Below are 15,684 nucleotides of genomic sequence, written 5' to 3' on the forward strand. Positions count from 1 at the left end.
AGTTATGTAACCCTGGCTGTCCTGTAAACCACTCAAAAGGTGTATCATGACTCTAATAATATATATTTAAATTTTGCTTATATAATAGCCAAAATATGTGTCCTCCATTCATTGGCAGATCTCCTCCAAGTGGTGATTCAGGAATCCAGGCCTTCCCATCTTGAGGTCTTAAATCTTTAATGTAGTCTTAAATCTTTAGCTTCCAAGTGGCTATGCTTACCAAATCAAACAGGTTGAGGGAAAAGAGCCAGGAAAACTGTGCATGGGAAGTTTTAGTTAACCAAGGTGGACATGGTGAAGATCACTTCCTCTTACCCTCATTGTCTGTAATTCAGTCACATAACACTTATGTATAAGAGTAGTATAGTCCGGCTGTGTACCAAGGGGAAAAAAATAAGTTTCTTCTGTGAGTTCCTGACATTGTGTCCCAGAAACTAGCTAGATTATTACAAAAGGTATTGTTTTCTTTATGTGGTAAAAGATAGAAGGTCATAAAAGAAGGTGGGGAAGCTGCTCTATGAGAAATATACTTCTCTTAATGTTTTCTCTCTCTCCTGGATCTTTTTTTTTTTAATTTTGCTAAATATTTACATTGAAGACAGAAGTGTTTGAAGAAGTATTCATGGTATGATGGGAGGAACATGAACTTTGGAGACAGGAAGACCTGGTTTCAAGTTTTTCCACTGTGGACCTTAAGCTAGTCTCTTAAACATTATGAACCTCAGTTTCCTCATCATGAAATGGATATAAGAAAATCTTATTTTGAGAGAAACTATGAACTTTATATAAAATCCATTGTAAGTATGTATAGGAAAAACATAACATATATAGGGTTTGGTAAAATTTGTGGTTTCAGGCATCTACTAGGGGTCTTGATAGATAACTACTATGAATAAGGGGAGGGAGGCTACTGTATTATCATTATTAGGGCAACTCTAAGTTCTTTTTTCCTCATGTAACAAATATATGGAGAGATGCGTATTACTAGTAGTTATGTTAACTCTAAGCTGCTGTAACAAATATACCTTGAATCTAGATGACATGGATGTCTATTTCTCTTATACATAATATTTTCTGCAGTTAGCATTTCTGATTTTAGCAAGTCATGCATTGCAGACATTGAGGGCATTGGAGGAAGAGAGTAGCCAATTCAAAATACTAATCGTTGGAGGAAAGCCTAAAGTTAATATTTCTATGGATAATTAAAATGAAGGATTTACCTAAAAATTTACTTTCAAAGTAACTAATATATTAATTCACTCAGTAACCTGCTTATAAACTTTTGTAACAGTGCTCTATTTTAGGAATGGGAAACATTTCACTGGAGGTGAAATGATTTATGTTGAGTATATGAATAAAATTGGGAGACTAGTTGGGAGCTATGCCTTCCCATTTCTAGCTTGTTACTTACTGTAACAAGCTACATCACCTCTCTGTCATGAGGATGTGATCCAAAAAAAATCTCAATCAAACAAATAAATGTTGTATATATGTTAATAAGTAAATGAAGTATTTCATGTGACAGTAAAAAGTGTGATTTTACTTTTTGTATAATAATATATAATTATCGTTCAACAAATAGATATTGAACACCTACTATGCCCCTAGTGACAATAAAATCCCTGAAGGTCTGCAAGGATTAGTACTGGATGATTTGTTTATAGGTTATTTTACATGATTCCTTCTCTTTATTTAAACTTTCTATTTGATGCACTTTCTGAAAAGAGTGAAAATATTTTAAGATAACTCACTCATTTATTAAAAATAGTATCTCATTTTTCTGCTTTTATAAATGATAGAATCAAAATGCAGGTCTCTTTCCAGAATTCCGTCTATAATATGGAAACGTATATTAGTAGAATTAAGTAAGGCAACAATGTTCAGTTCAGAATGAGTGTCAGATGGAGGCCACCTGAATTGGCAACTCCATGTCCAAGCATACAGATCTTTCATTTATTCCTACCTTTCCAAAGATCCATTGTTCCAATTAATTAATTAAATATTAAATTATCATGTCCTGTATTACAATCACCAACAACATACATGTTGTAAAATCCAACGGACATTCTATGCTTTACTTTTACCGGATGTGGCAGCAGCAATGAATAGTGAAAACCATTCCCTTCCACAAGCTATTATTTCGCTTGGCTTTCATGATACCAGATTCTTCAGGTTTTATCTTATTTCCCATGTTCTATGTCTTCTTTCCTAGCGCCATTTCCTGCCATGCCAATCTGTTGGAATGCCCCACAGCATAAGTGTGTGTTGAACATTTCTATATTTAAATGAACAGATAAACAAACAAGCAAATCTATTTTTTAACCTAAATGTGTGGCACTGATGGTGGGAGTTTCAGGAAATGGGAGCAGAATGACCAGAGGAAGCTGTGGAACCTTTGGAAAGATTGTAGGACTCACCCTGCAAACGTGAAAGCACAGCTTTGAACAACCTCAAGGGTCTCCACAATTCCTTGTTGAAAACTAAATGTTGAAATCATTTTGCAAACTTTGTGCTTGATTTTTCTCTTCACTTCCATGAAGCTTGAATCACTAAATCATTCTTGAAGTTCTCTTGTTATCTTAATACATTAACTTAGCTCATTACAGCTGAGTATGTAGTGGAAAATAGTATCTGTTTATACTGTAATAATATAAAAAAATTACTTACCAGTAACAGAATAAAGAGCAATTTGCAAAAGCTAATCATATTTCTGCACTTGTCTGCAAAAAGTAAATTGTTAATATAAGCCCAAGGGGGCAATCTCTTGCTGGTTTAAGCGGTGGAAGCAGTGATATTAACAAGCATAGCTTGGACAACTCCTGTACTTAAGATTGAATTCAAATTACTTTAACTTGTCATGAAAATATAGATGTTCATTAATTTTGTTAACTTACTTTGACCCTGGTAAATTCAAGCAATGTAGGGATTCAGATAATATCATGGAAAATCCTATGGTTAGAAACTTAATATTTACTTAGTCAAAATTTTAATAATTCTTAGAGAAAACTCTCTTTAACTATTTTTTAGTGTTAATTGCAAAAACTATTGGGAAAACATTTCAAATGAAGCCCCTCTTTTGACACCATCCCCCAAAGCATTGACATTAAAAGTCTGTTTAAAATTTGAAAATTAACATTTGAAAATATGGAAAAGTAAATGGATTGGAATCTTAGTAATCTCACTGAGTTTCAGCTTTTTACTTCTTCAGATAGGTAAGCCAGGGGATGCTTACATTTTATAGTCACTGAGACTTTTAAATTTTACACTTACAATTTTTTTTTAAAAAATGTTGTTATTTATTGATTTTAAAGAAAGAGAAAGGGAGAGGAGAGAGAGAAACATTGATCGGCTGCCTTCTGCACATTGAGCCTGCAACCGAGGCATATGCCCTGACTGGGAATGGAACTAGTGACCTTTTGGTGCATGGGAGGACACTCTCAACCAACTGAGCCACATCAGCCAGGGATACACTTACAACATTTTTAAAAGATATTATTTACAAAATAAACCCTTTTTCCTTTGGTCATAATAGAGACAGGTGCCATTAGGTTTTTCTCCCCTCTTATATTTATCAAGAGGAGAGAAAGAAATCTATGTGACCTTAATCTTAAATTCCCCTTTTTCTGGATGACAGGGTATAACCTATTCAACTAAGACAGTCTTACGTCAGACATGTTAATAATATTCATTAAGCACAGCTCTCTTTTATATTTAGTCAGCCCTCGATTACTATTCTCATCCTGCTTTGTTGCTTTTGTCCTACCCTATAATAAGTTTCCCGTAAATGGCTGATTCCATCCACTACAATTTTAGCTGAGAGAACAAACCCCTGCTAGGTTTGCAGGCCACCTCATTGTAGCCTCCAACGAAAAGAGTACCAATCCTGATGTCACTGCTCTAATGATAAAACCTTTATCCTTGTGAATTCAGCCTCCAGAGACCAAATGCTAAGATATGATATTCTATGTCAGAAGAAATGGATCCTTTCTTTCCAGTTAACTTACTTTGGTGTGAGGATGAAAAGGGAATGATTCATTCTGTGGCTGAAACTTGGAGATTTTCAAGCACTTTAAGAAAATACTTTTTCTAAGGCTAAACTATGAAGTATACTTTAGCTCAATGAAGAATTGAAAAATATGTTGTCTCCTACACTGTCAGTTGGAGTCTTAGTTCATTCACTCAAATGTTGCAGCTGATTAAGAATTGTGTTTCAGTGGTAAAACAAGAAAAAAAAATATTTTATTTGCCTTTCAAATGGCATTTCCCAGTAGCTTGGGTTTCCATCTGTTGCTGATAACTCCCCAATTTAGCTATAGCCTAGACTTCATCTCTAAGCTCCATATCAAATAATTAATTACAGAACCCATGTTTCTTTGATGTTTTAAAGAGTCCTTGAACTCAACATACCCTAACCCAACTCATGTTCTTCTACCCATACATATGGACCTCTTTGAATATCAAAAATTCTAGGAGACAGAACCTCCAATCATGTGTTTGGAAGAAGCAGAAATCTATGAGGCATCTTTGAGGACACCCCTCAAAATTCACCATCAATTCTTGACATTTTTAATTCATCTATTAATCATATGTGTGTACTATCCTCTCTCTGCTTTCTCTGTCATCATCAGATTCTTAGCTGTGGACATCTCTTCTTTGGACCATTACGATAATAATCCAACCCTTTGCTCCATCCCCATTTTACCCCTCTCCTCCCATCTAGCCTTGTTGTCCCTGCCAGAGTGAGCTCATTAAGATGCAAACATAGTTATGTGTCTGTATTTCCTAAAAACCTCTGAGGAGCCTTCCATTTGAACAGATATTAAAGAACATAACCCTTATCCGAGGCTACAAGGCTCTCTGCTGGAGCTGACTTGTGCCCAGTGATACTTCCTGGTGTCTAAAGGCTTCACATTTCAAGATAGAAACAAGCATCACATAGTTTCCCACACTTTATTTGGCACTTCACCATTAGTTTATTGGAGCTTGTATTGAAATAACTTAAATGGGTGAACCCTCAGATAGAATGGTGCTAATAATGGTATCTACAGCATGGGCCCAAGATAGAGAAAAACTAGTAATGTGAAGTTTAACCCCTTTGCAATGGGGCTTGCAAATAGTTTTTTTGCATTTTTCAAACCTTTTTCACTTTGCTTATAGTGTTTTTTTAATAGAACAAACTTGTAAATTTAGTTTAATTTATCAGTCTGACTTGTTCTCTCTCCCATAACTGCAATAGCATCTGGCCACAGGTCAGTCAGTCCTTGGTGAATGAATGAAGAGAACAAGGATTGAAATAAAGGTGGATTCTGCCTGTTAGTCTAAGTTACTAAGGTTATTTGTGATCTCTTACTCCCAGTGCACCCAAAGTGCTTCAGAAAAGTGTTCTGGTGCTTAACACTGACAAAACATCTGGCTCAAATATAAACCATTATTTGTGGACCCAAAGACTCTCACTAACAATTGCATATTTTAGAGGTGATCTTTGGGACAAGTTGACTAAGGGAACAATTGTAACAATTCTCATATGTATGAATTAGAAATTAGAAATGCTACAAACCTATAGAAAGAAGTTATTTCCTGACTTATGGAGAAATAAGGAATTTAATAATTTCCCCCTAATGTAAGGTGTTCTTCTTCAGCAAATACTATATATATATATATATATATATATATATATATATATATATATATATATATAGTATTACATGGATTTGTAGGGAGGAAAATAGGCTAAATGATGTCAGAATTAATTTTCCTATATTGTTTTAGGACATAAATATTCCATTGTGAGAGTTAAATGGTGTAAACAGAGAAATAGCACTCGAATACTGCACATTTCTATCTGTGTATTTAAAAGAATTCTGTGTTAAATAAATCTGAAGTGCAGAGTCATCACTGGAATTACTCATTGCATTTCCTGGATTTAAAAAAAAATCTTATTAATTATTCATCAGAATTTTTTAAAAAGTGAAACAATATCCATATTATTCCTTTGCAAAGAGAGCTCCCTATAAATAGCACAATTTGCAGTTGGTGGTACATTTCTCCTGGAGAAAAAAAAATAATAGTTTGTGTTTGTGCCAGATGCTTTTCCAGCATTAAGTGCCATAAAAATTCCCTGAAGTGTGTTCAACAGATAAGGCAAAGTGCCAGAGAATGGCAGGGAATTAAGTTGAACCCTGTTCACATGTAAAATTCTTTGAGACGCCATATGCATATTTCCATGTTGAAGTAAGAATGTGAAGCTAATTCAAGTGCATTTCATAGGCACTTGTTTAAAGATCTAGATTAGGACTTAGGGACACAATGACAAGGAACATTAAGTCTTTCCCTGTCTGTTGATAGATTCACTTTTTTTTTTTAGAAGAAACAGACATTTAACCCTTCTTATGGCAGTGACATCAGTGGTACCCAACACTGCATACCCCACACTACATGGAGTAGGTGACATGTGATAATAGACATTTGTCAGCAAAATAAGGTGTTATGCAGAGAGAACTAGTCATACAAAGGCTAAAAAAATGATTTCTTCCCAGGGTATCTTTCTTAAGAGAATAAAAGGGATATACATCCAACCTTTATCTGCACTACAAGCAGATTCCCTTGCTAGAGAATGACATTGTGACTGTGACTAAGAGGTGGGGACTTGAGGTAGGTAGACTGCCTGGAGGAGGAAGTGGGGGTTACTTAGAGGAAGCATGCACTTCATGCCAGGAAATAAGACATTTTTCTCTGCTGCTTATGCCAACACCTATGACAGCTTGACCTTCGGACATAATTAAATTCAACATTTCTAATTACCTCCAAACTTTTAAATGGTACATGACAATCACAACAGAGAAAAGTATTAAGCTATGGGCATTGTGCAAGGATGGATATTGAACACTGATTAAGTAGTTAGATAATGTGTTGTTGTTTCTAATACATCTCAGTTTCATACAAGACATTTTTGTGATTATATCACTAGAGTTAAAACCCACGTGAGGTCCCAGGCTTACAAAAAGCCCCCCAAAATATTAAGCCTACTTAGCCAGATCCAAATATTCCTTTTAGTTCATCTGGACCATGCACACCGGCTTCAAGAGCCCACTGCCAGCCTGTGTCTCCCAGTCAGGGGCCCAACATTAGAGGTCAGTGAGGTAGGTGTTTTGATTCTAAATATACAGAAAAAGATGGTTTCACAACAGGAACCAGGCAAAATGTCTCAAATGAGCTTTCTTCACTCAAATGAGTACTCCCTACTTTATCATTCACATTAGATTCTTGAACACATTAAATGCTTAATGTTTAAAAATCGTGAGGTGAAGAGCTTTGAAAAGTTGAGTCCATCGAGATTAGTTTTTTCCAACCACATAAGCACTTAGTAACAGGATATTTTTTTTGCTTATAAAATAAAAGTTAGAGTTACCTAATGTATCTGAGAAATTATGACATGCCTCTCCTTTGTTTATTTAGATTTTTTTTAGTTTCAGTGAGTAGTGGTAGTGTATAAAAATTACTTTACTCTTGGTGCTATTATCTTCTTTATTCTATTTTTTTTTCCTATTCCTATGACTGTTATTGTTCATTTCTCTACTGAAGAGTGCAGAAGACAGGGACACATTACATTTAAAACAAGGCATCCATCACTTGAGCTCAGAGAGAACACTCATAATTGAATCATGTTTTTTACTTTGGGACTCAATGCCAGTGAATTTTCATTTTTATTCATAATGTAGCCATCTACTTCTGCATTAACTACACAATCACAAGTTAAAATAAATTAATAAATACTCTTTATGGGACATTTAATTAAGGAATAAAAATACCTATATTACATCATTTCCCCTATTATGTAAGAGAATTTGAAAGGAACATGTATTCACAGCAGTAAGGAAAATGTAAACAGTGAGCTCTTCTATCTGTAAATTTCTCCTTCAAATCATTTAAGTGGAGTAACAGAAAAAGCACTCTTCTTGGCTTACTGGAGTGGTTTTTATTTGCCTGCTGGCGAGAAGTTTTCCTCAATAAAAAAGTCCCACATACATAATGAAAGAACCAGGATATGACTAACACTACAGTAGTTTAATGCAAATGAAAAATAGTGAATTAGATACTTGTTATAGTAATGCTATAAGAATTGTGATACAGGGCTTAGCTTTGCTTATATTCTCATAGAGTTGGGGATTCGCCCAGCACCACAGAATGGATTATGGCAAAGCATTCAGTAGAGAGGTAAAAAAAAAAAAAATGGGGTCCAAGGGTCACGCTGCAATAATAATTAGCTTGGAGAGAAAAAATAAAATCTCAAAAGAGAAAGTCACAAGGACTTGGAAAGCACTTACATGGGATTTGAGGATTGTATGGAGATTTTCAAGGTTGATTTGCTATTTTGCTTTAATCCGTCTTGGGTAGACATTTTCCAATTACATATGTATCTGAGGTTTTTTTTTTTTACTTCTTTGTATGACTTGTTCTTAAGGAAAGAAACTTTTGATAATTTTTTCTGGGTAATGCATATTGCTGACATTTAGACACATGCAGATGTTCCATCTTCAAATAATTATGCATTAATCTTTAAAAAAAAACAACTAGACTTTGGCTACTTATAGAAGAAGGGGTCATCTTTGTAGAAAGTCCACTAATATTAAGATGAGTGGCTCTGAAACTTTCGTTTGCATCAGAATCACCAGAAGAGCTTGTAAAACACAGATTGCTGAGCCCCATCTCCATAGTTTCTGATTCAGTAGGACTGGGATGGAGGTTGAGAATTTGTATCTCTAACAAGCTCCCGGCTTCTGTTGCTGCTACTGGTCTGGAGACCACCCTTTGAGAACTAGTGCTTCATAGGAATGTTCAATTAAGCTGAGTTGAGAAAAAGGGGATTAAGATGGAACCAGGACTTGGAAATCTTCTATTGGTATATACAAATGTGATATTCAAAATATTTCACTAGCCACTGACCAAACAGAATGCATATTGGTCTTAATCCATATGGCTAAGCCTGTGCCCACTGCCTCCACATTAGACTTGAGTGAGTGTATGCCACCTAAGAACGACATACTGATTAATCAAAATTGTAAACTTTTTTAAAAAATAGTTCTTCAAATATAAATCTAAAGTAAGTGTTTTAGAGTTTAGGATACTATATCATGTTTTATCATTTCATTTTTGTCTTCATCTCCAAATAATAATCTCAGCTAAAATATTCAAAATCAGATAATTTAAAAAAAAAAGAATCCCTCTGACTCATGTGTTATCTCTGCCCTCTCCAAAGAACATGGCAACTTCTTTAATAACTACTGTTCATTTTTCTCATATTTTATTTCAATAAATTTAATATGTGGTAAAATTACGATATCAACTAACGAAGATCATGTTTTCCTTTTGGAATGATATGTTCATGAAAATTAATTGGTTTTGGTAATCAGATACATATACTTACAATATGCTTCCTAGTATAAAAAAAACATATTAAGACACCTTTATATAAAAGAGATGGTGAGTAACAAACAGTATACCAGGTAGTGGTGCTAAAGGAATAAAATGATACATGAACATTAAATATCCTGTGAGTTTCACAGTAATAGTGTTTTAAAAAGAATCCTCTTACTTAGATAAATAAAAAAATGTGTGTGTGTGTGTTTCAGAAGGATGAAACTTCTCTCAAATGTTAGCCACTCAACAGTTATTTTTATCTGCTTTGGAACTTCCACTGTTTTTAAATTGGAAGACATTTTGAAATTCTGAAGATACACTTTGATGACTGAACAGTCTGACTGGCTACTGATGACTAGGGTGTGGTGATGACATTTAAAGTGGCATCATTCTTTTCTTCAGGAATGTGTGTGCATATCTTTAATGTCAGCTTGTTAGATTTGCAGGTGTCATGTGCTATTTCAAAGTCGGTAATAGTGATTTTTATTACACAGTACCCCAATATTCCACTTGTTATTTAAAAGTAGGTTGTCAAAGTCCAATTTTTATTGTTCTGCTCACTTCTGTGTGTACTCTGATCATCTGATTCTGTTTTTAGTTTTCAAATACAAAACTCTGAAATGTGCCATAATGAAGTAGTACACGTCTTTAACCTTGGAATTATTCCTGTGAAGAAGTAATTGTTTGCTTGTGTCTGATGGTTCCCGGGTTTCTGGGAAAGACTTGACTCAGAAACTGGCTAATAAATAACAGGAAACAACCTTGGAGGGAATGTGGTGTGCTCCGTTACATCCAACGTCTCTCTGCCCAGATGAGGCCCACAGAGACATCTCTGGCCAACTGCTGCTTTAAAAAAATCTCCCAGCAGGATACTTACTTAGGTTACAGTCACAGAAAGATTAGATATGGCTGCATAATCTATCCAGTCCAGCGAAGTGGCAGAAAGGGGAATAGTAAGAGTAAGAAGAGCTGGCTGAGTTGGTTTTTGTTTTGTTTTTTAGTTTTTTTGTGGTTTATGTTTTTATACAAGGAATACACTTTTATACAACACACCTGTATTCAGTTGGACCAAGAGTTATGGGGTTACTATACATAGAAAAAGTAATACTAACGTGACCTAAAAGTAGTCCAATAAATTCTACAAACAATAAATAAGGGTGGATGACAAAGAAAATTTATAATATCCAGAAGGGTTATCTGTCTGCATTCGGTTTCCAACTGGTATGTCCATTTCCACCTCAAGACACACCCCTGCACCATCACAATTACATTGATCTCCTCTAGTGCTATCTGCCTTCTGTCCACCTTCACTCCCCGAAATTCTACACATCATGGGTTCTCCATAGCACTTTGGACCTTCATATCACTGGATTTTTTTCCCCCAAATTTGAGGGAGGCTTAGTTGTCTTTCTTTGAATCAGATAATTTTTAATTAAGATGATTATTATCAGGGTGCTTTGGGACTGTTGTTCAATTAACAAATGAGTGTGCATTTTTTATTTTTTTGTTTTCTTTTGCTTTTTAATATATCCGGTGTCTCAATTGGGACACACCAACTATTAGTCATTTTGTTATCCCCTTCTTCCACAACTTCCTGAGCCATTTCACTGGTGGGAATCATTGGCTTAGTTGTATCTATATGGAGAGTATTTGGGGGGTATAAGTATTCTTTTTTCTTGCTGGGTTCTTTTTGAATGTTTCTTAATTTCCAAAATAGTGACACTCTCCTGGTCCTATGGTATTCTAAAACAAAGTGTTATTTGGTTGGAAATACCACTGAAAATGCAGATTTACTAGAAACCTTAAAATGTCTATTTTAGAAATATACATGTAGCTATTAATGTTAATTTAAACATTATATTTAATAGGTATTGTATATAAAACATTCACTACTATACCAGGGGTAGGAATGCTGACAGAGAGAAGAGAGGAACTTTGCTTTAAGGAAAAGTATGTAGCCAGTTGCCTAGAGAAGATGATGCACTATATTGTGGATTTAATTGACTATAGCATATTGTCCTCAAAAGATATGTCTAAAGGACTTGATTTATTAATAAGAAAAACTAGGCAGGAAATAAAAAGGGACATACCGTTCTGTCCATCAAAGTTGCATTCTCCATGTAAAATCAAACCAGTCCAATCTATTGCTGGTTCGTCAATTAACTATAGCCAGTCTTAACTTCATATTTTGACTCACACTATGTCTTTTGATGTTACGTGTTGTTGGAAAACTTGTAACTGATGCATGAGTGTCCTTTCTGTTCAAACTGTTTCTAATATATAATTTCCTTCTCCAGTGTTCTTTCAATAAGGGTACCTAATCCTTTGAGGATACTTGTCAGAATGATGCAAATGAAGGTGTAGATTAATTGTTTATCATTTATAAAAATATATACTGCAACACCCTACCTACCACAGTTGCTGTGATGAAGAGGACAGTGTGATTATTTTTCTTGCAAAATGGAACCTTGAGTTTATTTATTTATTTAATATATTTTTATTGATTTCAGAGAGGAAGGGAGAGGGAGAGATAGAAACATCAATGATGAAAGAGAATCATTGATCAGCTGCCTCCTGCATGACCCTTACTGGGAACCACGCCTGCAACCTGGGCATGTGCCCTTGACCGGAATCTGACCTGGGACCCTTCAGTCCTCAGGCCAACGCTCTATCCACTGAGCCAAATCAGGTGGGGCGAACCTTGGAAGTAATGGGTAGTCTAACAGGCAGAGGTCTCCACTGAGATAGCTTCTTTGCGAGGTGACATTTTGAAAGGTTTTTGAGCTGGGAATCCTTCTGATCTAAGAATTTCCCTGCTCACTCCCAGTCCACCCCAAGCCACCAAGGCTTTCCCCCAAATAAATAAACATTAATAAATATAGATATCTTTAAGATGATTATCTATCTCAATGAATGTGTCTCTCCAGTACCATAAAAAGATAGTTTTAAGAAAATATAAACTTGGGAAAATATATACTACTATTTTAAAATATATATATAAGAAGGCACAGACAAAAGAATTGCATTGGCCCTATTACATAGTCAAAACACACTGTAGCCTCCTGACAATGGACCGGGCATGAAAGACTCACATGTTGAAAGAATGCCTCTACCTTGAATTTCTAAGGCCACCCTCTATGGGAAGCAAGCAGAAAGAAAGAATCAGAAAATTACCCAGCTTCTGTGTACTCCATTTGGACTTAGGCAATGCATTTGCTTTTGAACTCTCAAGCTTCAATCTCAGCCTCCTGAGTGCCACTTCCCTTGTTATATGTGAAGTTTTTCTTCTAGACACCTGTTGGGGTCTGTATTAATAAGACACATTGTAGAAAGAGGAACACATTTCCCAGGCCAAGAAGGTGAGAGCTATTTCTTTCTAGGGCCCTTGTTATTTGGGAGCCCAGCATCTTCTGTGGCAGAACAAAGGCAACACAGGTGTAAATTCTTATTTTTCTTCCACTCCGCAAAGAAAATGTTGTTGATGTGGTTAGTGTTCAGCTACATGTCTCTGAAGGGAAGCAATCGAATATTCCTTCCTTCCAACCAGAGGTTTTAGAACTCGATTCCCATTGCTTTCTAGCATCATTCTAAATAGAACCCTACTGTTTGGCCACGGCCAAAATTAGCTTGAATGGTACCGATTATTGAAAGGGAGTCTGTATTTGCAATAATACAGAGAATGCTAGTTTAGAAATGAGCCTGATTGCATGGTTCATTTTGTTCTCCTTTGTAGAGCCAGGCTGCGGCCCACTACAAAGGCACGAAACATGCCAAGAAGCTCAAAGCACTGGAAGCCATGAAAAATAAGCAGAAATCTGTCACTGCCAAGGACAGCGCAAAGACTACCTTCACCTCCATCACTACCAATACCATCAACACCAGCTCTGACAAAACAGGTTAAACAATGATCTTTGTTGTTGTTGTTGTTGTTGTTGTTGTTGTTCTTGCTGTCACCATCATTGTTCTTTGGGGCTTCTTCCCTTGTCTAACCCTGTGTCTGTTTACCTATGTTCCTGCCACATTGATTCATGCATGATCCATCTTTCTATGTGATGGTATTTGTTTCCCCTCATTTTTTTAATACCGTTCAGACACTAAAATAATCACAAGTTATACTACAGAGTTTGCATTTGAAACAGTCCTGTGACTGTTTGAAAGCAACACAAGAGTCATAAAGGCATTTGAAGCCATGTCCCCAATAACCCTTGTTGAGAAGTGAACCTTGCTGACGCGCATTGTTTGCATCTAGTATGCAGCACTCCAGCCTGAGACTGCATGGCAGATTTGATTGAATGGTGCGTACACAACAAGGTATGCCAAATGAATTGAGAAGGCCCCAATAAGGGCATTATTACCGACAGGCCTTATTCTCATAAATCCCAAGCAGTGCAGTGTTTTAGGTAATTCTGGGCTTGTTACGGCTGGGTAACCTTTCCTCTGCATACACAGGTAAGTGTTATTGATACCAATTACTCTTTTTAACAGAGTCTTCTCATGAAATAATGGCCTCTGAATGGCCCCTTGGGATAGCTCCTGCAAACAGCTAGTTTATTTGCAGCAGGGGAAGTCCGTGGGGTTTCCCTAAGCTGACATGTGAAAATATAAGAACACTGGTCCTCAAATTTTATATGAAAGTCCTCTGTGATGTATGGATGTACATTTAATACACTACTGTCTGAAACAGAAGAGCTGGTACATGGTTTCCAGTCCCTTCCACTGGCAATGATCAGGAAGCATCCATATCATCATAGATAGTCTTAACTAGAGGAAACTCTTCTGGCCCTGACTGATAAAAATATAAAGTGCTACAGTGAGCAAATAGAACAGATAATTGTGACTTTATGACACCTGCTTGCATCCATTAGACACATATAGGATCTGGGGAGATGCCTGTTCCTATGTGAATCTGTAAGGGGTGATGATATTCTCTCCAAGTTCCCATGACAACATCATTGTTCCTTACCCAGGTGTTATTGGTAGATGCATCATGCTGTCCTCCCTGAGAACCCTGTGTACTCCCTGAAGCTGCGTGCCTTTGTCATCTTTGTACACTATCACCAGGTGTAGGTGCTGAGTAAAATGTCTATTGGATGCTGAATTTTCTCTCACCCCCTCGATTCTCTGATTCGTTTAATTTTGTGTAACAACATACTTACAGGTAAAAATGAAGTGCTTGTCATCTTCACTTCTTTGATATCCAGAGTAAGAGCTGGATTATGTTGTTTTATTGATTTAGATGTACAACTCACAGGGAAAGCATTAATCTTTTCTCTATTAATTTAAAACGTATTCCCTTCTTTTGGGGAGCTATCAGGGAGTGAGCAGTAATGAAGCAGGTGAGTTTAATTTTTGTTCCCAGATATTAGAGCACAGATTGGCATCCCTAAAGCCATAATTTCCATAAAGAAATGTATTTCATTTGTAAAAAGAAAGTAGGTAGAGAGATCAAAGGCATGGGTTTGATTTAAAGAGATGAGCTTGTTGTAAAGAGTTTAATGTAAAGTTTTTGCTTGCCTCCAAATGTTTCTATTCTTAGACACTTTAATCAATAATGGCTATTTGGGTTTCCTTGACTCCTATTTTTTTTAATTTAATTTTATTGGGGTGACATTGGTCAACATGAACACATAGGTTTATGTATGGATTTCTAAGTTACAAAATCTGTATATAGCACTATGTTTCCACCACCCAAAGTCATCTTCTCCTGTCACCTCATATTAGGACTCCCTTCTTCCCCAACCCCCTCCAACTACCACACTGCTGTTTGTGTTCATAAATTTCAGTTTTATATCCCACATATGGTTCTTAGCTTTTTCTATCTGACTTATTTCACTTAGCATAATGTTCTCAAGGTCCATTCATGTTGTTGTAAATGATGTTATTTAATCCTTTATTATGGCTGAGTAGTACTCCATTGTGTATATGTACCACATCTTCTTTATCCAGCCCTCTATCGCGGGACACTTTGGCTGTTTCCATGTCTTGTCCACTGTGAAAAATGCTGCAATGAACATAGGGGTGCATATATTTTTGCGTATAAATGAGTTTGAGTTTTTTTGTTATATACCTAGGAGTGGGGTTGTTGGTTCATATGGTAGCTCTATTCTTAATTTCTTGACTCCTCTTTAAAATGCAAAAGTCTCTGTTACATTGAGGATGCACATCATTTAACAATATATACTTACATGGTGGGTAGAGCTGCTAACTTGAGTTAGGGAAGGCTCCCACATGGGTTGTCTCAGTTTTGAATGTATTCTTCCATTTCTC

General features: G+C 36.0%; 1 protein-coding gene across 2 annotated transcripts in view; it reads left to right on the forward strand.

The window, feature by feature from the left end:
- Window positions 1–15,684, forward strand: part of ZNF385D (zinc finger protein 385D) — a 280,753-nt gene that overhangs the window by 187,530 nt on the left and 77,539 nt on the right. For both annotated transcript variants that reach the window (XM_008153545.3, XM_028129888.2), the window contains exon 4: window positions 13,151–13,313. In XM_008153545.3, coding sequence (XP_008151767.1) covers window positions 13,151–13,313 — 163 coding nt within the window. The remainder of the gene's footprint in view (window positions 1–13,150; window positions 13,314–15,684) is intronic.

Source organism: Eptesicus fuscus, chromosome 18 (assembly GCF_027574615.1).
Source record: "Eptesicus fuscus isolate TK198812 chromosome 18, DD_ASM_mEF_20220401, whole genome shotgun sequence".
Classification (NCBI taxonomy): Eukaryota; Metazoa; Chordata; class Mammalia; order Chiroptera; family Vespertilionidae; genus Eptesicus; species Eptesicus fuscus.